The sequence below is a fragment of the Bactrocera oleae genome, chromosome 5 (genome assembly GCF_042242935.1).
Source record: "Bactrocera oleae isolate idBacOlea1 chromosome 5, idBacOlea1, whole genome shotgun sequence".
Lineage (NCBI taxonomy): Eukaryota > Metazoa > Arthropoda > Insecta > Diptera > Tephritidae > Bactrocera > Bactrocera oleae.
The window spans coordinates 69,138,537-69,163,579 of record NC_091539.1 but is presented as its reverse complement, the minus strand read 5'-3'; the positions used below and the strand labels follow the sequence as shown (position 1 = coordinate 69,163,579).

The 25,043-nt window shown below is 33.0% G+C and overlaps 3 protein-coding genes and 1 long non-coding RNA gene across 5 annotated transcripts in view; 1 reads left to right on the top strand and 3 right to left on the bottom strand.

Moving 5' to 3' along the window:
• S6KL (S6 Kinase Like) overlaps nt 1-21,165 on the bottom strand; it is a 56,457-nt gene extending 35,292 nt beyond the window's left edge. The window contains exons 1-7 of one of the 2 annotated variants that reach the window (XM_014232121.3): nt 20,540-21,165; nt 9,874-9,980; nt 9,460-9,736; nt 9,160-9,283; nt 8,482-8,580; nt 8,252-8,410; nt 757-845 (exon numbers count right to left, since the gene is read on the bottom strand). In XM_014232121.3, the coding sequence (XP_014087596.3) occupies nt 757-845; nt 8,252-8,410; nt 8,482-8,580; nt 9,160-9,283; nt 9,460-9,736; nt 9,874-9,980; nt 20,540-20,809 (1,125 nt within the window). In that variant the 5' untranslated portion in view covers nt 20,810-21,165. Of the gene's footprint in view, nt 1-756; nt 846-8,251; nt 8,411-8,481; nt 8,581-9,159; nt 9,284-9,459; nt 9,737-9,873; nt 9,981-10,101; nt 10,410-20,539 lie in introns of those variants that run through there. The other variant, XM_014232122.3, reaches the window with a different exon arrangement.
• On the bottom strand, nt 4,911-8,245 carry Atg101 (autophagy-related protein 101). The gene has a single exon (XM_070109934.1). The coding sequence runs from the start codon at nt 7,727-7,729 to the stop codon at nt 7,073-7,075; it is 657 nt and encodes a 218-aa protein (XP_069966035.1). The 5' UTR covers nt 7,730-8,245; the 3' UTR covers nt 4,911-7,072.
• Nucleotides 16,223-17,932, top strand: LOC138857406 (uncharacterized). Its single transcript, XR_011396467.1, has 2 exons — nt 16,223-17,683; nt 17,747-17,932. It is a non-coding gene; the product is annotated as an uncharacterized lncRNA (long non-coding RNA).
• An 874-nt stretch (nt 21,166-22,039) lies between the features above and the next one.
• LOC106615759 (polymerase delta-interacting protein 3) lies at nt 22,040-23,929 on the bottom strand. Its single transcript, XM_014232090.3, has 3 exons — nt 23,605-23,929; nt 23,081-23,490; nt 22,040-23,011 (listed from the first exon to the last, which is right to left on the bottom strand). The coding sequence occupies exons 1-3, from the start codon at nt 23,670-23,672 to the stop codon at nt 22,290-22,292; spliced, it is 1,200 nt and encodes a 399-aa protein (XP_014087565.2). The 5' UTR covers nt 23,673-23,929; the 3' UTR covers nt 22,040-22,289.
• Nucleotides 23,930-25,043: the final 1,114 nt, after the last annotated feature.

Genomic DNA, 25,043 nt, shown 5'->3' with positions numbered 1-25,043 from the left:
TAAAAGTTATTATTTAATGAGTCAGAATAGTGTTTGGAGTCGACATATGATAATAAACATGCCTCTATCTGCAGTACAACCATCCGCTCGAGTGGATTGCATACGATGAACCGTATCCAAAGCGTAGAAAGACGCGACATTAACAGCGAAAATTATATAGTGTTATTGAAACATTTGGAAGTCGTGGAAAAACGGTTGATGAAAACAAAAAACAAGTTGATGAAAACAATATGCAAATTGTATAAATTGGGCTTCGACTTAATTCCGCCCCCATCGTATTCTCCGAATAGGATCTTAGCGACTTTTTGCCGTTTTTCAGAACTCAAAGAAATGTTCGTTGTTAAGAAATATGGCCACAGCGACAAGGTAATGCCGAGACTGTTTAAAACTGTTACAATCTGAATTTCTCTCATTCAAGTAAATACACTTTGAATTCTATCATCAAATATATTGATTATACCCCATTCGATATTTGATTTACCTTTAAAAATTATATAAAAATAGTGCGCTTTGTTTAGCTTTACTTATTACTGAAATAAAACTGCTGCGTTGCTCTAGTTTTACCAGAAGAGAGGCGATCGCTAATTTTTACATAATATATTTTATTTAACTTTTCGCAAGAGTTTGGACTATAAATACTGAAAAAAATTAATTGTGATAAATTTAGAGTGCGAAACTTTAAAGTAAATTTCAGACCTTAGCAGGAAATATTTCAAAGTTGCAGTTATTACTAGGAGAAAAATTTAAACTGCTTACCTTTTGAATGAGCATCTGACAGGCGAGTATACCCAGGGACCACCAATCGACTGCATGACCGTAAGGCTCACCACGCAACAACTCCGGCGCTGGCAATGAGAAATGAAAACACACATGTATTGTTTGATGAAGTATGTTTGAGCTGGTGTTATTGTGAAATAAAACAATTTTTATAATTATTTACATTTACTTAATATGTTTAGAAGCAAAAGAGATAAGCAAAAATGTTATTATATTCGTTTCAGTTAAAACGAAGTACTTTTCAGAACAGAATACGAATATTCATTATACGCCCTGGTGGTCCTACTTTCAAATCTAATGTTTAGCTTAAAAATGTGTTGTTATGGAAGCAAGTGGTCTTCACAAATATTTACGATGTATTGACATTAAAATTATCCGAGATTAAAACTATTTTCTGTTGCATGTGAAAGTTCATGTTATGCGAGTTTTTCGCTAATACTTTGACTGGACAACAGTTCTTTCTCTTCCAAGACATTTGAGTTTACGTAACCAAAGCGTATCCGGATTTACACAAAGTTAGTGACGGCCTCTACAACAAGAATGCGTAAACATTTTTACGATTATTAAGCTGAAATAACAACCACAATAATATCTGGGTTCAATCCCTATAAGGAATGCTATAAGTTTTGAACCTCATTTCAAGCGATTTTTACTTTCTAATTTATTTTGCTATTTTTTAAAAATAGTAGAGAATTTGTCAAGAGATTTCAGGGTCTACACAAAAACCGAAACAGACCCATTTGCTTATAATTTATTTCCGGCAAATGACTATAAATTCGTTAGCATTCTTAAAGACTATTTGGTGAGTGTTATTGCCGCAACAACAGCCTTTGTAGTTATTTGCTTTGCGAATATTTGGTTTTTATCTTTAAGCTTAGTTTGTCAAAATGCTAAAAGCAACAACAATCAGTTGGGAATATGGAAGCATGCACGCAGATTTTGTTTTTGTCCATGTGCCACCACTTTGGATGAATCCGCTTTGAATGAAATGCAAATATTAAAACTGAAAACATTTTATAAAAAATAAATGAAATTAAAAGCATAACAAAATAATTCTAGCCGAATTTTACACAGTAAATACCACTCCATATATTTGTATGTATGTATATTAAATTCTCCGTCCAACCCGATTTTTTTTAGGAAACGGAAGAAATGAAAATGTCAAATTTATGTGCAATAAAATCAAAAGCAACAGACGAACACACAAACAAACAAACAGACAGACAACAGTGGAGGGGATAAAACTGGACCAACGCCGAGCAAAGCGCACTAAATATTCCGTATAAATAACAATGCAATTATTTGATATTTTTTAAAAATTCTGTTTACTTAATATATTTACACATTTCATTTTTCATTTCTTGAATTTTGTTTTATATATTTTTTTCTTGTTGCATTCATTAGGCATACACAACTAAATGTACAATTATTTTATATATGTATGTATATATATATTCATTGCTACAACTAAGTGATTAATGCTTTAAATATATATAATATTTGTATATGGTAGAAATCGTCGTAAACACCATTACTATTATTGTAGTAATTATAATTTAATTACTACATAATTAATATGTCTATTACAATTATGAACTATTCACGAATTGAAGAGATTAATCGCCACAAGTATTTGTTTTACTTATGTTGCAAGAAGTACTTTAATTTCTCGCTTTAGCATGATTTAAAAACTTTAGACATTGTAAAAGTTCAAATTCATTATTACTTAAAAAATAGATTAGGTTTTAAAATTACAAGAAAAAATTGCCATTTCTATGCTAGTTAAAGTAAATATTACATATATATATATATCTGCTCGGCTAAACATTTAGTTTGTTTCCATATACTCATCATCATCATTATCATCATCATCATCATTTTCATCATTGTCCTCATCAAATTTTATCAGTTGCTTTAAATACATACAAACATACATACATATGCATGAATGTGTATGTAGGTATGAATACAGGTATGTTTACAAGTGTTAATTAATCACCTAAAATTAACTACAGTATATATGAATCACAATTCTTTTTGTTGTTCTATCAATTATTACTGATGTAGGCAAACTTAGACAACAGTTAAACATAATTGATATTCTTATTTTCACTAAAAATGAGCCTTTTTTATTTTTTATTTATAAATCCTATTAGTTTAAATAATAGTTTGTGATACGCAGTTGTTTGCAATATAAAAAAATTAAACAAAAATAAATTACTACACGCAATATTAAGAGATATTTCATCAGATTTACCTACTGACTAATGGTAATGGCGTATGGATACATATATGTATATACGTTATGTCGCATACCTTTTACACCCTAGCTTTATTCATTCATTTTGATTTTCAACAAGAATGCATTGATTCTTCTCTCATACTAAGAACAATATATATATGTACATGCATAGTGTCAATACTTTTGTGTATTTTAGCATTTACATATACATATGTATGTATGTACGCACATTTGGTGCGAGTGTGTGTGTGTTCATCAATCACTTATTTAGAAAGTAGACAAATTTTAATTAAATTTTATTAATTTGTTCACAGTTTTTGCGACTAATCGAGATTGAAAACCTAACGGTAAAATCGTTGTTGCACTAAATAATTGTAATAGAATTGGAGTTTCTCGCTAAATACAAGTATGAATCACTTTCTTACAACAAAGCTTTACGTTAATTTGTTTACCAAAATACAGCTATATACATACATAAGACATGAGTTGTCAATAGCTCAAAGAAACATTGTTAGCAATTTCATTATTTCTTTTTTTATGGTTTTTGTTTTCTTTCTACTAACGGTAAATAGCTGCTATTACACTGAATTTATTTGCTCATTTACATTTACATGTTTATATTTATCAGTATATGTGCTTATTGCATACATATGCATGTGAGTGTGTTTAGAGCTTGTTGCTTTGTTTGCTTACAAAGCTAAAATTAATTTTATTTATAATTTTAATATTTCTACATATTTATTACTGCTGAATTGCAGCACTCAATTTTTCTCATTTTTTTATATTTTATTTATATGTTTAAGATTTTAGTTTAAGAATATTTAGAACAATGCTCTTTTGTTTAAGTTCGGAGATGTTACAATGTGGTGCTGCAAAATATAATTTAGTATATACTCGTATGTATGTATATATTGTATTATTGTTTTATATATTATACGCTGTTCATACATATGTATATGGATCGAGTTGGTGGACTGTGTTAAAGGTTTGACATAATTTAGGTCCCAAAAAGTGGCTAATTATATACACGTGTAAAATTCAAGTGTTGCCTAAGAGGTGGATAAACACTTGTGAGTATAAAATATATTACAGTATATGTGTGTGGGTGTAAATGTGGGCGTGGGTTTGTGCTTAAGGACCGTATTTTAAAAGTGATGCAATAAATTGGTTATTTTGTTGTTGGTATTTTTTCAATATAAATTCCAACATATGCATAATTTACTCAAATCATATTTAACGGTATTTTCAGTGTTCGCATGGCGACTGTTTCAAATAGTTTCAAGTATTTTGATTATCAAATTCAATTTAACTTCAAAGTTTACTCAACTTTAAACAGATTAAAATTAATAAAAATAAATTTAAAAATAAAATGCATGCCAAGGCTTAAGAATTCATATATAATTATTAATTTTTATTGAGTTTTCATTACTCATCAGATGTGTGGAAAAAATGTTCCTTTAAAAAACTAAAAACTATTTTGTACAGCGTAATAGCACGTAGATTGCTACATGGTTTTAGACGTTGGGGTATGGATTGAATCGATTCGATTTCTAAAAAATGTTTAAACGCATATATTCATATACATATATTTATAAATAGATGTATATATATTTTCATACCCACTCACTCTAAGATTTACATTTGTCGACGCATTTTCATTAAAAAAAATTTTAAAAAATATTAATACAATTTTTACTTTTCACCCAATAAAGGCAAATTATTTGTATGCATTTCAGTTAAGCTTGCATTCGCCGCTACATTAAAGCAATAACAGCATTTGCTCTAAATAGCCTTTGCAACTGCTCATTTGTTTTTATTTTCAATGCATTGCTTTTGAATTTCGTTTTTAATATCCAATTAGGTTTTTAAAAAAGAAAGTATAGAGTGCGAATATAGTAAAATTTTAAAATGTTTTTATTTCATTTATGTGTTGCTGTAAGTGCAAGCACATTATCGACACATGAGTCTCTTTAAGTTTAATATTTTTTCTTTCTCATTTCTGTTTTTTCACGTTTCATACACAAAACACAACAATGAACAACATCAATGGTACACACTAAAACACATCTACATTTATTATGCATATTACTCGCACTTCCTTCTTCATCGTGTTTATTACAATTCATTTCATAAAATTCATAAAAACGTAAACTACTTAGTATCATGGGTAGTACGTTGGGTTTGGTGCCTTCGTTAAATTGATAATAATTCATTCGCTACAACAGAATAATCAATCTATAGCATTTATTGTGCTATTACTTTAATAATTTTTACATTTTTTTCAATTGCTCGTGCTTACAGTGGTTATTTTTAGGCTGTTACATATCAAATTATAAAATACAGTATAGCAGTTCATTAGCCCTTGCATTGCTACTACAAAGAACATGCAGTAGAAAAAATATATATTAAACTTACAAAACAAAAATTATAAAAGTACTTAAGGAATACGAACAACCGCATGGATACGCAGTTCAAATCAAATACACGCTTTAGCTGTACATCTGGTGATTATAAGGCTTAAGTTATAGAACTTAGAAATAAAAACTTCGCATATATATCTAATTGAACGAGTTCAAATCAAGATCAAGATCACAAAATCATAACAAATAAAATATAAGCAAAACTTATTGAGAATGAGTTCCGTGTAACCCAATTTAATGTAGGTTAATATATTTTCTATGCAAGGTACGCTGACTTAAAAAATACAACTTAACTTTAAGTTAAAAAAGTTTTAATAACATAATAATGGATAACGTATAAAAAAAAACTAAATTAATTATGCAGGCCAGTGCATAGACAAAAAAAAAATAATAATAATAAATAAAAATTAATTCAAGACACTAGTGTGTATAAAACAAATATTGAACTCAATGTCGCATTTAAGATCAAAATATTTTAGGTTAACAGAATTTTACAAATTTTTAAATTTTCAATTTAAATTTTGTATGTAAAAAATATTGGCAATGCTATGACAACACTTTTCTGAATTGTGGCATTGTTCGCTTTATGCATTATCGACTTTATATTTACGAGTAATTACATTGATAAACTTGAAACTCAGAATAATATTATTTTCCATATTTAGTAAGAGCATTGCAGCTGCAATTTGCAATATTATTTATCATTATTGATTTTGTGGGGTTTTATACTTTATACAGCGTCTTGGTAATACTACACAAACTGACAAGCAACCAGCAAGAGAGCGCTCAAGTGCAAATTTCGTAGAAGCTTGAGACTAATTCGCAGTTAATCTTTAAACATCAACACTTTTGTGTCTTTTTTTTAGTTTTTTTTTTTTTTTGCTTCTATTCATACTTTTTACGGCACACTTCAGTCATGATAAATTTAAAATTTAGTCACCACTCAACGTTAAAGCTTGAAAACAATCAAAAAGGCGTAAGCAGATTACATTGTTGAAACGAGTTGATGAGATTTGTCAAAATTAGTGGTGCTCATTTAGCACAATTTTCACTCATCATTTTTGCGCTTCTACGCTTACGCTCTCACGAATCAAGCGCTCCTTTGCAATTGGTTTTAGGTGTTTCAGTTTGCGTAGGGTGGAACACACGTACGTTACAAGTCCATTTAGCCGTAAACAATTAACAATTAAGCTGAGTTTAGCAACTATCTATTTAAATGTATATTGTATTTCAGCATTCAGCGTGCTAACTGGTTGGTTGGGTGCAACTAAAATGAGCCAAGGCGATTGTGTTGACATAAAAACAGCAAAATCATGCCACCCACAACAGCCAAAATTGATTTGCGCTCGCTATGCTTAGCACCTATACAGGTGGTTTGGAGCGCGTTCAGCTCCATGTTGACATCACTCAACGCTCTGCTACGGTGTGCTCGGCTGACTTGAGAAATCATAATACTTGTACCCTTATTGAAGTACTTTCCACCGGCCACAACAATCGTGTCCTTAGCATATACAGGCTGTAATTCTTCGATTACTTGCTGTTGTGGTTTCTCTTCATGCTGTTGTTGCTGCTGTTGTGACTGTTGTTTCTGCTTTTGTTGGCGGTGGCTACGCCCACTCGCAAGCATTACACGTCACAACGTAAATGTCTCCTTAATTATCTTCTTAACGGTATTTGTTACCGAGGGCGTTTGTGAGCCAGCAGTCGTGTAATCAAACTTAAAGAGATACGGCTGTACATCGGGATATGAAGTGTCGAAAATCAAATCTAATTCACTTTGACTTGGCGTTTTCGGTACATAATCCGAACGATTCATTAGCTCAGTGATATATATAACTTTTTCAGTTAAAAGATCGGAAACGTTTTCTCTGCTGAGTTGGCGATCGTCTTCATTTTCATACTTTATGAGATCTAAATGAACTGTCCATACCTCCCATGGTATACACTCTTGCTGGAAGAGCCAGCGCGATTTGCGCTTCTGAAAGAATTCCAAGCTTATTTGGCCGGAACCGCAACTTTCATTTGAACGTAACTTCTCGCTGAAAACGTTGACGGCTCGTTTTACGGTGCGCAACAGCCCTTCGGAAGTGCAGCAAACGTATGTGAAATCAATGAAATCACAATCCACGTCGGTGTAGCCAATAGTGCCGATGGAATATTGAGCATCCCCTGTATACATGTATTTGCCTTGGCAGCGATGGAAAAGAACCGTATGAAAGATGCTAGCAACAGCTTCGTCCACTTGCCGCCCTTCGATGGTGAGGTCGAAAACCTGCGAGCGAGCGTTCATCGTGTTGGGGAATAGGGGAAATGTGTTCGCGACCAGTTGATGACGGTGTTATGTTTGTAATTTGACACTCTTCGATGACAGGTACTAATTAAGAGTTAATTTCTCTCACCACATTCCCCAGTTTATTTCAAAAATTTATGTTTTCTAATGTTTTTTCACTAAGCATTTAAATAACTTAAACGAACCGATTAAATTAATTCAAAATTTGTACAGTTTTTGGTATCTAAATAATTGATACGTGCTTTTCTTCCTAAACAATATGTTATTTTTTCCTTTTCTTCTGTTTTCAACACAGTTGTCGGTTTGTTTGTTGTTGCTGTTCGCTTTGTTAACAGTTAGCTATTTCTTTTGTTATTGTTTCTTGCACAAATCTGCGTTTTCATCAAACTATTTTTAAATATGGTTGTTTGAAAGGTTTAAAACTGTTTTGTTTAGTAGCCCTTTTTCTATATCGGATTTACCGTTAAATACATTCTATTTATATTAACAAGGATTGCTTTTGTCATTTGGTTCAAATCGTACCCATATATTGGAAAGTGCCGCACATAGTCCTTGTTGTTGCACCTAAGCGAAGCCACTTACTAAGTCCGAAATCCGTTATTTTTATGTGAAAGTTGCCGGTCAGCAGAATGTTTTCCGGTTTAACATCACGATATATTACACCGGCATTATGGAGAAAGTCTACAGTATCCCAAATAGAAATCATACAGTTATTAAAAGGATGAGTACCAATATGCAAAGAGGTTAATTACCAATAGCCAGTGCAATTTCCGCTAAATATATCCTTATGAGATCCAATGAGAAGTGAGTTAATTTAGAGAAGAGTTCACCATTCGGCACATATTCCGAAACTGTAACGAGTGAAACAGTAAAGTGATTAATATTCATAGACAATGTTTTAAAAATAGGATAATTTGAATTAATTTACCAAAAAAATAAGTAAAAAAAAATACAGGAAAAATAATCTAATTCCTCACTTAAGATTATTTGGACTCTGATATCTTCTATTATAAAAAAAAACTTGCATTTGAAAGCAACGACTGTTATCTAGTTGAATTCAATAAAAACACTTCAACAAACTTATATACGGTACATACATTGATGTTATTGTCATAATATTGGGCCCTAGCTCAAAGCGACCACTACCAATATGAGTTCCTGTTAAGACGTAATATATATCGAACGTACATATATTTGATAGTATTCTCCGAAAAATTTAAGTTAAACCGGCAAATAGTTTCGTAGATAGGAGCGTATTTGTAGGAATTTTTTTAGCTTAGTATAATCGGCTGCAAAATTTAAAAGCGGTTTTTCTCGAAATGAAGCAATAAGATGATTGATAATAATTTCCGAAGGCACTTATAGTAGGATTTTAATTTAGTATTTATCATACAATTTCATAATGTATTGTTAATTTTTAATCATCTTACGTATATGCAAGTTACGACGATTCTGCCATGAATCCACTTGTTGCACAATAAACGAATGGTGACCGCACAACTTTTGAATATCCGCTTCGTCTTTTATTTGCTGCACACTGTTCTCCTCGATTATCTGTAAAAGCCATAAGTGCACAAGTTAATAATTGCAAGAAGCAAAAAAAAAGTAATAACGGCAAAAAGCAAAAGCGAGTAGTTAACGCAAATTAGTCATAAGATACAATAAAAAGATCCGATTGTGAAATACATGTTTACGTCCAATGAAATAAGACATTTACGCATTTTACTTACTTTGGACTTTTTCAACACTTTGAGTGCATAAATAGGCGCAGGATGTAATGGTGTTGCCGAGCTGTTTGCGGCTTCAGTCGTTTGTGGTTGTGTCAATTCTTGCGCGTAGCGCTTATTAATTACTTTGAAGACAACACCGAATGCACCCTTGGCCACCAAGTCTATAATGTGGAATTGATCGTTGCGACTGGCTTCCTTAAAATGTGAACTGAATATGGCATTGGTAAGTGGCTTATGCCATTGGGTCTTGGAGCGACGCTGCTGTGCCGATGTTAAGCTATTGAGAATACAATATTATTATATACAAATATATTAATAATAATAATAAGCACATAGACATATGTACATACATAACTAGTTAAACGGTCAAATACCTTGTTTGTGTGTTTGTACATATAATTTAGGTTCAATTACCTTTTTCTGGTTGACTTATTGCGATTGTGAAATGAATTCCTATTAGCACCACCAGAAAAGCTCCAATTCAGACGGCCACTTAAGCTGCCAAAACTCCAAGCGGAAGCCTGTAAATGCGCGAAAAAGAGTTTTAGATGTTAAACAATGTGTTTATAAAAAAAAAAATTGTTTACAGTATTTTTTTTTTTAAATGCACTCTAGCACTAAAATAATCAATGGCCCGTTTACCGTTCGCATCAATGAAGAACCGTTAAGGCAGTCAGTCATTAATTAAAATTGATATGATTATGTTATTTATAAATTCAACGTTGATACAGAGCACTGAACCTTCGATAATGGCATACGTGCACATTTGGCGATTTGAATTTGTGCGCTTCAAACTGTGCGCAATTAAATTCATGTACTCCAATTAATTGCTTGTTGGATTTGAAGTGCTGCTGATTACCGGACAGATTTAATTTAGCACAGTCGGAGGCAAAAACATTACTTTGATTGGTTGGGCGCGTTGGTAATACAGAGGTGATTGGCGAATTATGACAATATAATATGACACAGTTTTATATATTTTTGTTGTAGCTCGTTCTAACGGTTTGCTTTTTGTGGCGGATTTCACACAGCCTAAGCGTTTATTGGTGTCATTATATTGTTGTTATTACTTTTCGAATACTTTATTATACCAGTAGTAATTATTTCATGCGAAGAATGTTTGTATGTGTGTGTGTGTGTCGTATACTCATTTACATAATACCAATAATATTGCTGAGCGAATTGAAAGTTGTAATGGCATAAGAAATGAGTTCGAAAACAAATATGTATGTTCGTGCATTTTACGGTATTGTATAATGTCGTAAACTATGTTATGTACTATGTTATCAGGAAAATAACATACTTACATACTAATGTTGTACTGCAAGCGATTTTCTTTAACAACAACTATACCATATTGGGAGCACATGAAAAAACAGTATATTTTCATGCGCAATTTTTATTTTCATATATTTGTGTTTACATGCAGAGTATAAAACACGAAGTTACAATAAAGCAAGGTAATAAACAACAAGTTATTAGCGCTGAAATATAACTACGTACTGGAAAAATATGTAAGCATGATGTTTTCAATAAAGTAATTTAGATTTGTTGAGCGAAAATGTCGTCAAAACGTATTGTACTAAATATAGCAGGCAAATATAAACAGAAAATAAACAAATAGTTAAAATGTGCAAATATTTTGTGGTAAAATATGTGCAAATATTTTAAAATCAAAACTAATACTACACACATATGTAGTGTCTGTCTTGGCTATGAACACTTTAGCACTGTAAGTTACGTTAAAATAATGCATTTCATTGAAATTATTTTAAAAAAATAGCAATTTTTGTGAAGCAACAAACTATTTTAAGTCAATTTTTTTGTCTTTGCTACGCCTTTTTTTCTAAATTTATTTATTTAAAAACTGCTAATGCGCTTCAAGAACACTTCCGGTATTCAATTTAATCACGCTAAAAAATATGTACTTTGCACTTAGAAAAATACAATTTTTGTTTTTACTTCTTTATATAAAAACAAGAAAAAACGTTAACTTCGGTTGCGCCGAAACTATAGTACCCTTCACAAATACAAAGGCCCCTTACAAGAACTTGATTCCGATCGTTCAGTTAATATGGCAGCTATATGCTATAGTCATCCGATCTATACAATTTCTTCGGAGATTAGATTAATGCTTTAAATAATAATACATGCCAAATTTCGTGAAGATATCTCGTCAAATGAAAGAGTTTCCCATACAAACACTTGATTCCGATTGTTCAGTTTGTATGGCAGCTATATGCTATAGTCATCCGATCTGTACAATTTCTTCGGAGATTAGATTACTGCTTAAAATAATAATACACGCCAAATTTCATGAAGATATCTCGTCAAATGAAAGAGTTTCCCATACAAATACTTGATTCCGAATGTTCAGTTTGTATGGCAGCTATATGCTATAGTGGTCCGATATCGGCCGTTCCGACAAATGTGCAGCTTTCGAGATAAATCAACTCAGCTCGTCACGGTGATCATTTATATATATACTTTATATGGTCTCCGACGTTTCCTTCTGGGTGTTACAAACTTCGTGGCAAACTTAATATACCCTGTTCAGGGTATAAAAATTGTTTGCATATTTTATTGAAAGTTAAAATATATAAAATACAATATGCATTCCTTGTAGTTTGACAATATTTTCAACAAAAATAGTTTTATATGGAAGCATATTGTACATAAATAAAAAGTAATAAAAAAGCAAATAGTTTTCGAATATGTTCGTGACTAAATACGCTCGTAATGCAAATAAGTGTATTTTAGATGTTTTGTTCGTGTAATTCAAATTGACAAAAGCCTGTATTAATTTCAGCATTTTAAATCAGTAATCAATTACATAAATTAATTTTAAAAAAAAAAGTAACTCTCAATAGTAAATTCCATTAGCTTTTCGTAATCACTGGTGAATCTTATCAAAATTTGTCACTGATACCCTTTGAAATGGTAAAAAGAAAAAAATTAGATTGTTTTCGATATTGCAGATTTATAAGTTTTTGCGTTGAAACATTTAATATTTACATATGTATGTATGTATTATATGCATCATAAGAACAGAACAACTTTTAACAACTTAAAATTTAGTCTTGCAGTTAAAAATGTTACACAGAGTAAGCTTTTTGGAAATTTTAAAAACCAAATAAATTTCAGAAAATCTTATTCAATATACTATATAACTCAGCATGATTAAGAAAAGTTTCGGAAGTCAAAAAACTGCACAGCATTTTACACATTTTTAAAGAGTAACAAAATAAATCGCTTACTAATAAATGCGCGAAGAAAATAACTTTATCGGCATATTCTGCAAATAAAACACGTTTAATTAACGGTAGCAAAAAACTCTCCAAATGTAAAATTGTAATCAGCTGATGTTTGTTTACTTTTAATATGCATACGAAACCTTTCTCACTTTTACAACAAGTAATTCCCCACACGGTGTGGTGAGTTGTGAGTTACGCGTGTTGAGGACGTAATAAGGCTTTTTTCAATGTATACACATATGTAAGCATGTGTATTCGTACTAGCAGTTGAATTGATGAGATGTAGCAAATTGAACAGAAACAGAAACAGATTTTCAAACATTTCTGCTCTTGATTCAAGTGAACAGCAACAGAATAGATACTATTGTACATACATATGTACATATACAATTATGAAGTTTTTGTGCTAAAAGTTTTTATTTTTAGCACACTAACAAAGACTTTACGGCATTTCCTGTCAATTATATGTTTTTGTCTCCGCCGCTTTGCCCACATATGTACATACATATACATATAACGTTTTTTTTTGCATATTCCCTTTCGTTAGTTGATCGCTCGCACATAGTTTTTGTAGAATAGAATATAGAGAATAGAAAAAAACAAAAATCCCATTGGATCTGCTTAGTTTTTATGCTTTATTTTTGATATTTTTGACGCTCTTTCGCGCATTTTTGGCTATTCACTGAAATAGCAGTTTTTTCTTTTCTTCGACTAAAACATTTTGAAATTTGTTTTTGATTGATTGAGTTGAATATTATAATTTAAGTTACAATGCACTATAACAATGGAACTTTTTTAATTTTAGTGGGTAGATGACCTCACTGTTCCAAGGAAGTTAGACCTTTTACCGCTGAGCTAACATCGAAGGCGGCAGTTGAATAATAATTTGAATCCGTGAAGCCCACGAAAGGTGCATTTACTTAGCCAATCTAATCTAATCTAGCCAAAGACACATCAAAGCCTAGTGGGAGTTTGTCAAAAGCCATTTGAACTGGCCAATTTAAAAATGGCGTAATATCTTTTAGACAGATGAATCCCAACTGGTCTTGTTTGGTGGAACAGCTGCTAGACAGTATGTTCGTGGACTCCCGAACATGGAGAATCTTCCAAATTATACGGTCAAGACAGTAAAGCATGGTGGCCTTATAAGTTTAGTATGGGCCTTCTTTTCTTATAGCTGTGTGGGCCCAACAAATATGATGGACGGGATCATGGATCAAAATGTGTATGTGGAGATATTAAGGAACGCTATGCTATCTCATGCCAGTTGGTCCAGTAAGTAAGTCCACCTTAAAGCATTCCAGCAGTATAACGATCGAACTCACTCCAGCAATTGGCTAAAAATTGGCGTAGCCAAGAAAATATTGTTTTAAAACCATGGCCAGCTCAGTCCTCAGATCTCAACCCCATAGAAAACTTTTGGGGAGACATCAAATGCCATGTTTCTAAGCAATCCCCGTCTCCTAAACCGCAGCTTTGAGGTTGTTCAAGAGGTACGGGCGCAGATCTAAGCTCAACGGTCAAAGCATATCTTCCTTGGAGCAGTGATATCCTCTACCCACTAAAATTAAAAACTTTCCATTGTAACTTAAATTATAATAATCTACTCAATCACACTCACTATGTACAAATTTACATATTTTTCGGCACATGTACAGGGACTTGATTAGAGATTAGATAGGTGACACAATTTCTTCATAGCAATAACAAATACAATGCCCGCTCTCTTCAAACAGACGCAAAAAATGCCACGCGGTATTTATGGTAAATCCATTTCGAAGTAAAAAAAAAATATAAAAAAAAAAACGTAGACACAATAATAACAAAACGGCTAGTGTTTTGCATTAGAATGCCACTATCAGCGCGACAATACCTAGTCAACAACAAAAAAACGAGCATTAATAATAATAAAAAATAAATAAACACAGAAAAAAAAAAACAAAAACAAAATTACACGTGTGTAACTTTGTTGTTTGTGTGCTCTACAGTCGTCGCTGTCGCGTTGTAAACACATATTACTTTTTGTTGTTGTTGCTGCTGCTTGTGGTGGTGTCACTTGTGATTACTCAACAATTTTTCCACAGCACAGAAAAAATTATTGTAATTACAATACAACAGAACGAGAGAAACAATAACATACGCCGCGGAGCGGTACTGAATCTTGATGCACTTCACTAGACACGATTCAATTACACATTCAAATGAAGTTGCTCGGTTGGCAGGCGGGCGGACGGGCGTACGAGCGTTCAGCCAGCCGGCTGTGGAACACGCGTATGGCGCGACGTTGGTCTGCGCAATTTTTTACGTACGTCAAACTAATGAAAATTGGTAATGAGCAGACGAAACTGTCAACTAGTTTACGCCAAGTACTTCAGCTTACCCGCTTTGAGCGCGTTCTTCAATCAACTAAGTTACACGATGCTGCAGCGTTCTTTAATGTTATGACTGCGATGTGACTTATTTTATTATGCGGCTTTGGTTAACACGAACAAGTATCGCTAAGTGGAATATTTATGTTTCTATTTCAGCGCACAAATATTCTATTTAACAGTGTATATTTTTATTATTTATATTTTTATAATGCTGCTTTTGCGTATTCACTAACTTTTGCTGGTTTTGTTCGGAATACGGTTGAATACGTTATGAGCCAGAGAGTTGGGCAGAGCGACCAGCTAGAGTCGCTAATGTTGACTGACGCGTTGTTAAGCGTGCCAACAATGGCAAACGTGCCGAATCGAAGAGCAAAACAGAGCGTCCACAGACCTGCGCGTGTGGCTACTAGCGTCAGCGTTGCGCTGCTAAGCGACTACATAGTACATACATAGATACATACCTATGTACATACATTTACCGCGCTCCTCTCACCTCAGGCGTTGACGCTGACGCTGTCGTTGTCGGTGTTGTCACTGCTATTGACGCTTTTATCGCCACCTTCGTCACAATAACGCAGCTCTATTTTCTTGTGAAGCGTGCGCCGATGAGCGGGTTGAAATCACCACTCTGAGATAATTAAGCAGCTGGCTAAGCGATTGGTAAGCTAACCGCTTGTTTTTGTAATCGAAACGCAATTGCTCGACAATGAAACGCTTTCAGGGTCTCAATCGATACCCTGCTAACAAGCATTATAATAATGTCTACAATGTCGCAGCTTTCATTGAGATGGTGAGAGAACTCGGTCGTCTATAGCCTCGTCTGCTTGACTCCCGCATGTAATAAGGAAATCAAATCCAATTTGGAAACGACGAGTGAAGTAAGCGACGTCTGCCATACAGTATAACGCCGATAATACGTACTCCATATTTTAATGCTGAGATTAAAAATTAGAAATCGACAATTTTGCTTTGTTCCTCGGTTACGGGTGCATATTTACGAAAACAAATATTATAACCGATTTAAATTCAAGAGTAAATAATACAATGTATATACATATATTTTCCATAGCCTGCTACTCGTTTCACCAAAATCTTTCATTATACATATATTTATTTTAAACTAATATATAAAGCTAATTCTACGATTTTACAAAAAATGTTTTGATTTACAAGCAATTTGGGAGAGTTGCTCTTGTTGACTTTTTCATCCTTTTTGTACACTGAACACTGATCAGCATGATGAGCTGAGTCGATTTATTCATGTCCGTCTGTCTGTATATACACGAATTAGTCGCACTGATCAATCAAAATCAAGTCCCTGTATGGAATTTTTTTTAATTTGTGAAGGTTATTATAGTTTTGGTGCAGTCCGATGTTAACGTTTTTTCTTGTTTTTATGACCGCAATCTTATCTATATTACAGAGAAATTTATTTGTTGACTACCTCAATCGGCAATATACATAATAAAAAAACATCTGAAGAAGTAATAAGAACTGAGCACTAACGTAAAGAAACGAAAATCTTGTAGTTTCTACGAATCATAATGAAAGTCAGTTCGAAAGTAAACTAATCTAAAGTAATAAAAGAGCTTAACTTTATTTATTTGGGTCTGACTGTATCACCACGTTGTCGGGTGTTTTAGAAAAATAGAATATCAAAAACCAGTTGGCGTAGACAAACTACTTTTACTGCGACGTGAGAGCGAGCGTTTATCAATACAGCGACTATGGCGAGTGAAAAAAGTTTTGCTGATAACGAGTGATGCAGCGGGGAATACTCAGACAACAGCTAAACAAAACTGTCTCCGACAAGGCGGCCAAGGTGTGGACATAAGTACAACAATAAAGTAAAAAATTAAAACAATTAACAAGAAATATACGTTAAGGCAACCACAACAAATGAAACAATAAAAGTTTGAAAACAAAAATGTTATAACAACAAATCCGGCAAAGTAAATGACAACAAAAAAGTGAGCATGATGAAATTTTCACTTGACCGAAAATCATCAGCGCATCATTTCATAGGGCACATTTGTAAGCATTTTGAATGAGAGAATGCTCACTCATACATTTAGGCCTACAAAATTGTATTTTAAGTAGAAATAGCACAAAGGGATCGAGAGAATTAAAGAATATTATTAAATAAAGTCACGACGAGTTCCATACAAAGATTCATTTATATTTACTTTCGTACTTAAGGCGTTTCAAGGCCGTGGTTTTAGCAAACTACATATGTATGTTATAAATCTACTTATACATACACATTATTAGACTATATTCATAAGTATGTATGTAGGTATGTGTGTATGGCCAAACAATGTGTGTATATAATGTAGGGGTTTATAATCATTTTCAAGTGCGTAATTTAAATTCACGACAGCAACATGTGCCATATACATATGTGGGTATGTATAGCCTCTATTCTTTATTTCTAATCATATACCGTACATTGCCCGATTCAGGTGAATCAAGTTTGTATGCAAAAATAAAAAACTAAAAACAAAAAAATCGATCAATTGGTTGATAAAAAACATTCTAAAATAAAAAAAATGTACGTAAAAAATTAGAACAATAGTTTATATATAATAAAAGGGATAGGTAAGTGAAAAATAATTAACTGTTATTTACTGCTTTTTTAATTGCAAAATTATTCCAAAGTAGCTCTATGTTTGTGTACTTCATATGTATGTATGTATATTCATATACAAGTATGTATTTGTCATGGCGCTGTGCTGATGAATGTCCGAGCGTATTGCGGCGGGCGTTCTTTTGTTCTTTTTCCAAAAAAAAAATTATATGTAGGAACAAATAAATGAAACATAATTAAAAATGGGTTTTTTAAAACAAGTCTAACGGGTTTTATTTATTTTCTTTAGGTTTTATCAAAAAGTAACTAACGCGAATATGAAGTATTTCAGCAGCATTTGGAACTTTATAAGCTTTTGGGTTCGGCGAAGCGCGTGGGAAGCTTAATTAAGTGTGACACTACAAAACAAAAATTGTTTTTATACATTTTGCATTTGCTCAATGGTGGTATATCGTCTGACTGTCTGTATACATATGTATGGTATACGCGAACTAGTTCCACTCCGTTCTGAGATATCGCTCACAAATTTTGCACTCGTCCCTTTCTCTCGTAGAAGCGGCTTATTAGCCCGAATCGCCGCTATCATACCGCTATAGCATATAGTACAAACTGATAGATCAAAATTAAATCATTGTATGGAGAAATTTTTTTATTTGACAAGACATTACAAGACACGAAATTTCTCCGAGCAAATAATTCAGATCGAACCACTATAGAATATAACTGCCTTACAAATTGAACTATCAAAATGAAGTTCTTGTATGGAAACTTTTTTATATGTAAAGGGCTTGGAACCGAAGTTTAGGTTTTCTAAAATTTTTTTTTATATAAACGTATATAGCCTTCTATGTAATGCCTGGAGCGCCCTAATATTATATGTATATATTATTTTACTTAATTTTATTTTATTCTATTCTCGTCGAATTTTCTTAACATTCATAAAATAGATTTCCAATGAGCAGTTGAATTAGCCATGGTGTTATTATGAACAACTCAAAATGCTCTATCCATGTGAAATGTGCTCGTAATGTTAACCAACACAATTGTATAAATATGTATGTTTGTACATATGTAGGTATACTTATAAGAATATTTCGAAAGCATTCCGCACTTTTCGAAACATTCTCACCAGCATAGAAAAAAAATTTAGCAGGTAGAAATTATAGTAAAACAAGTAGATCCCAACTTATTTAACATAGTATGTGTATGAATATATACTACTACATGTACTTTGTATATAACTCCATAAGTTTTGTACATTTCGACAAACATCTCTGCCCATTGACTCGCTGGAATAAATCAAAATATATGGATAATTAAGGACACCTTTAGGGATAAACATTTGTCAAACGTCACACTTTACGATATGTTCAAGTATTCATAGGTTTTAATAAACATTCACAGGTAAAAGACATAAAAACCGAAATATGTATTTCAATGAAGAAAAATTCACCAAATGTGTCTGTAATAGCAACAGGGGAGATAATGAAGAAACAGGTAAACAATTGTATGGTGTGATATTCAAACCCTTGCAGAATATAACTCCACCATGCAACACAACAATAATTATGGCAGTGGTAAAAGTGGTGTAAAATCGACACACTAAGTCCGTATATTATAGTAAAAATAAACGAAAAATATAGAACGTCATTTGGCAAATAATTTCTTACATAAAATATGTAAATGATTATAAGCAACGATTGAAATAACAGCAAAAAGTATTGTACGTAGGGTACATACTTGTAGTACGTCGCATACGCTTAAAGAGCAATTTTGGGGGTGGTGTGTCAGGAGGTAGAATCAAAAAATTGAACAACAGCAAATCACGAAGTTATTGAATGAAAATAGCAACAAAGGCAGAAATAGCACGAATCACATACACCTAACCATATATCTTTGCATGTACATGTATAAATGTTTACATATTTTAAGAAAATCTAAATATACACAAAAAAAAATGCTAACAAAAATACGATTGAACTTTTTTATATACATACATGTGCATATTCAATATATTCGCGCATGTTTGTGTATAAATGCAAATCTACTTAAAATTTAACAGCTGTTTTCGGTTAACAGACAGTTGAGCGCGGGACATAGAGGAAGCATTATTCGCGCAAAATCATTTTCTTTTGTTGTTCCTACGTTTCGCGGTGGTATATAACAAAGACACAGCTCTTCTGACTTTTATTACCTTTTTGCGCAGAAAAATAAGAAAACTACGCAAAAGGGGCAGTGGGAAAAATAACAACAGCAGAGCTGATTCGACGAGAAATGGTCGTTGAACGTTTGGCGACGCAGTTAAGACTCAGCTCACACTCCAGCAGCGCATTACGCTTTGCACATACAATACGAACATATCGAGATTGATGCCTTTTACCCAAGCGTTGCTGCTTTGCGTTACTTTAGCATACACGGACTTTAGCGGCAATAGCTACAGTTACTGCGTGCAATGACACTGACACTGTTAACGCATAGGCGCACGTACTTGAGGGTGGGTTTACATGGCTTCCTCTTGCTCTTATTCCTTTCTACCACACGAATACCAATTTCAAAGTACATACACACTAACGTACATGTTTATAAACTCTGCTGATGTGCTGTCGGTTTAGACGCTGCTGCCTAATGATGTCAACGAATAGATATTCAACATGACATGTTAAAGGCAATTAACTAACTGACCCCCAACGTAGTTCATATTAGAAAATAGCAACAAAAGCCATAATTCTACTGCTGCGTTTGTTGAGTAGAAGCACAAATGTTTATATTATGAATTATAATAACAAGGTTCTATTGCATACAAATGTGAGCAAGGATACAAATATGATTAAATTGCAATGTTAATATTCTCTAATTTAAGTCAATACCTGTCTAGAGCGCTGAGTTCCGTGATTGTTAGCAGCTGATTGCCCTGCACTGTTATGTTCTATTTCATATGCCTCTGGGTTTTTGCTGATGTTCGTACTTTTGCTTCGTGTTTTTTGAGTTTTGGGGTAAGAATAACTCTGCTGCTGTGGGTCTTCTTTATCCTGGACTTGTTCACTCAGAAGTTGTTTGGATAAACTCTCTTTCTGCTGCCGTTGCTTTGGCGACTTTGTGGTCTGCTCATTCCTAGACGCACTGACACTGTTTCCCATTAAAGTTTCCGTTTACAATACATTTATTGGGTTTGTTTTGCTTTCACCGTAGTTTTGTTTCTTTCTTTTCTTCTCTTAACGGCTAATCCTTTTTATAACTTTCCAAAAAAATACTCGGTGCTATTATTTCGTCGTTTGCTTTAATTTTCACTTTCTGATAACAAAAAAGTTGAAAGAAATTTTTCTTTTAACAAAACGCTTTTACAGCAATAAATTAAACGTTTTATTGAACTATTAGTTACGGCACACTTTAATTTAGATATTTATGTTTTCATTTTTGCTGTTAAACTATTGAATGAATTTATATTTGTTTTTAAAATTAAAGCGACCCTATAATATTATTTCACATCCAACAGCAAACGAGAAATGCAAACGAGTTCGGACCAATACATAAAATACAACGAATTGAAATTTTATAGGGCTGCCAGATGAAAATAATAATTAATCAGAAGATGATATTATATTTTATTTTAAAATTTAATAATCAATAAAATTATTGCAATATAATTTGCAATGATAAGAAACACAAGATTTTGATAAATATATAGCTTAGGTCCCCCAACTAAGCAGGCATCAAAAATTATTTTTTTTTTTTAAATCGTCTTATTTTTACGCGTAGATTACAAATTCGTGAGCGGAAAGTGAATTTTTTCAATAATTAATGTATATCTTTCAAAATTTATTTAACACACACATATCACATATTTAAGTCACTTACTTGTTGTTGTTGTAGCGGCAAAATTCTGTAGAATTCAGATCACTTAGCTGTAATTACCAGTTCAGCGTGTTAAACATTTTCTTACGAAAAAAATATACTGAAGAAATATAAGCCACAATTTCTTTTGCACCGGAAAAAAATAAAATAATTAATTTAAAAATTAAATTTAAATGTATTTATAAAAAAGTAAAAAAAAACTTTTTTTTTTTGAAATAATTAAAAAAAAAATGGAAATATTGAAAAAATTCACTTTCCGCTCACGGATTTGTAATCTACGTGTAAAAATAAGACGATTTAAAAAATATTTAATTTTTGAGGCCTGCTTAGTTGGGGGACCTAAATTATACATTTACCAAAATTTTACTAAATTCTAATTCTATCAAAAAATTTTTATTTTATTTTTTTCTAAAACCTCCATTATGACAAATTTATCTCAAAACTTACTTGTCGTGTTCAATTTACCCGCAAAGAATCACGATAACCTTCAATTTAAATTTTGAATCAAAAGAACGTTTTGAAGTTGTACGTCATTGAATTTATTCATAATGGTACGTCAGAAATTCTAGCGGCAGAAGCATAAGTCTACAGTATTAAATATTTCCTTATGTGTTACATATGTGAACACTGATATTTATTTAAGATACATTAATAACATGTATTTATTGACATGTAGGTTCTGCTTGCTATCTTCTTAATAAGCTGGTTATAAATACGCTTCGTGTCTGCCACTTTACTGAAAATTAATATTTTTAAATCTTAGCGTTAATGGCGCCGGAAAAGCACCTTATGCAAAGCGTCTATGTCAATTTCCAAAGGTGTTTTCCCAGAAGAACTGCGCGAACTTGAACTTGTAGGAATTGCTGGAGCGGTGGGCTTGTTTGAAGCGCGGGGGTTCACTAGAAGACATTTCATAGGTTGACCATCTAATTGTCGGTTGTGGTAAGTATCCACAGCTTTTTCTGCATCCGTAAGAGATTTGTATATCACTTCTGCAACGCCGGGACGCACCAAACGTGAATCATATAAAGGACCGATATCCTCGAACAATTCTTGAATATCTGACTGAGTTACGCTGCTGTGCAAATTACTAACAACAATGCGATAACCGGAGGATGATGATGACGATTTAAGTGGGTTAGAGAAGATGCCCATAGATGCATGTGGATCAGGAGCACGTTCCAAACGGGAACGCATTTCATATGAGAGATGTGATGATGCCTCTGGCACATAGCGGCGTTTATAAATATCGGGACTTAATTGTCGGGTGCTGGGCCTTAATATGCCTTTGGGTGGAGGTGGTGGTAGGTCTGGTGACATGCGACGCTCACGAGGTTTATAAACATCAAAAGGATCAAAAGCTTCAGTTGTTGCTACCCATGAATTCATGCGCCTTATTGGCGGTGTTGGCGAAACGTCACGTTGGCCAAATGTGGCAAAATCATTTGTGACCGTGCGGCTAAGTCTTGTGGCGGCAGCTATTTCCTCTGAAATAAATTAATGTATAAATTAACAAATTTGCTCTTTTATTTCATATTTCAAGGCAGCGCACTTACCTTCTTCCATGCGTTCCATATCATCGTAGTCTACATAACCGCGCGGCACATTTATTAAATCTGGCAATCGAGCTGATACATGCGCAGGCTGTCTTATATATGGTTGAGTACTTTTCAGTCCTGGTCTAGCTTTCAGTACACCATTTCGATACGCTGCTGTATACAACTTTTTTGTTGCGCCTCGTGTTTTCAGTCCAACTCCAGCAGACAACTTTTTTGCCAATAATCTTTGGCGTACATCACCGCTAGCTCGTGTTAATTCTGACAATTTATCACGCGCATCCCGTATTTTTTCACGATTCTTCTGTATAATTTTATTTCGGGCATCAGTCACTACACTCTGCTTGAATGCAGGCTTATTCAACGTTTTTCGCAAAGCCAATCCTTTTCGAGGATTTTCCGTATTATTGCTAAAATAATAAGAAATGTTACAGTTTTATTTAATTTGTTTTCAACGCTACACATTTCCTATAATCATAGCATTAAGTGAATAAAGCGTTTTTCGCCATTTTAACTACACTTACAATTTCTTCACAACTGATGGTAGACCAATTTTTTTGGTTTTAATTATTTCATCCAAACTAAGATCCATGCTATTCCTTCTGTGTAAAACTTTTTCTCTTGGTCAATTAACAGCGTTTTATAAATTTCGATTTCCCAAATTGTTGGAAAAGAAACAAATATGAGTCCGTGTGAAAAAATATAAAAAACCCTATTCGCGTTTGTTGAAAAGTTGGCTGCGGTTCATATATTGTGAATATTCAAGCAGTGAATAAGAAGCAGAAAATATGTTTAGCTCTAGTGGAATATATTATACTTGACATGTAACAGTTTCAAATATTATTTTCTGAATGTTTGAAATGATAAACTTGTACAAGTTTTTATACATTTTTCACAATTGTTTAAAGATTGCTCCGTCGTTGACCTGATTTTGATTTTGGATGCGAGCCTTAACTACCTGATAACAAACTTCAGGTCATTACAAAAACTATTTTCTAAGAATTAAGTTAGTACCGAGTTTCATAAAGGACGTTACGGCAATTACAATGGTTACCTGTAATAATATTATCTAAACTAAGCAAAATAAGGCGGTACTTACAATTTTAATAATCAGATATTTATTCTTTTATATTTTCGTAAAAGTCTTTCAGTTCTAAAAAACAAAACTTTTCGTTCCGTAACTAATTTTATATTCTGTTTATGAATATACATATATTTTTATTCCCTGAAAAGGGTAAATTTAGTTTGCCATAAAGTTTTCCAGAAGGAAACGTCATAGGCCATATAAATGGTCTATGTAAATGATCAGCATGATGATCTGAGTCGATTTAAACAAGTCCGTCTGTCTGTATATACAAGAACTAGTCCCTCGGTTTTGAGATATTTATCTCCTTTGTCGGAACTGCCCGTATTGGTCCACTATAGCATATAGTTGCCATATAAGCTGAACGGTCAAAATCAAGATAAAGTTCTGTTTATACATTTTTATTCTATATAAAATTCTCCTATGAAGGGGGAAAGTAAACAGTTTTTTCATCTGTCTATAATCCACACTGCTCCTAAGTAATTTTGTGGTACGACTGTATTCTGTTGTTATAAGATTTAAGGTGTTGTTGTGGAGTTCTAAGGTCTTCTTTACAACCTGTGCATTGATAGGTATTTGAATATTCTTTAGCAGTGGCATTCCGTAGACAGCTATAGTTTTTTCACTGGAACGGGGATTTTTGGATCAAGTCAAATTATCAGTGAATCCTTGCCTATATATATTAAGATAATATAGAGGTTAGACAGTTTACACTCCTGTGCGAGGAGAGAATAGCAAGCTCGGATGAGCAAGGTAACTCAAAAAAGTTGTTCTTGTTATGAACAATTGAGATGAACAAATTGTACTCACAAGCCCACTCACTTGGCGGCGTACGCCTATCTGAGGCAAATTCTTGTATTTATTTTGAATAAATAAAAT

Coding starts and splice junctions, on each gene's coding strand:
- Atg101 (XM_070109934.1), bottom strand. CDS start 7,729: ATGAACGCTCGCTCGCAGGTTTTCGACCTCACCATCGAAGGGCGGCAA.
- LOC106615759 (XM_014232090.3), bottom strand. CDS start 23,672: ATGGATCTTAGTTTGGATGAAATAATTAAAACCAAAAAAATTGGTCTA. Junction 23,491..23,604: donor CCATCAGTTGTGAAGAAATT/GTAAGTGTAGTT, acceptor TTATTATTTTAG/CAATAATACGGAAAATCCTC. Junction 23,012..23,080: donor TATGGAACGCATGGAAGAAG/GTAAGTGCGCTG, acceptor AATTTATTTCAG/AGGAAATAGCTGCCGCCACA.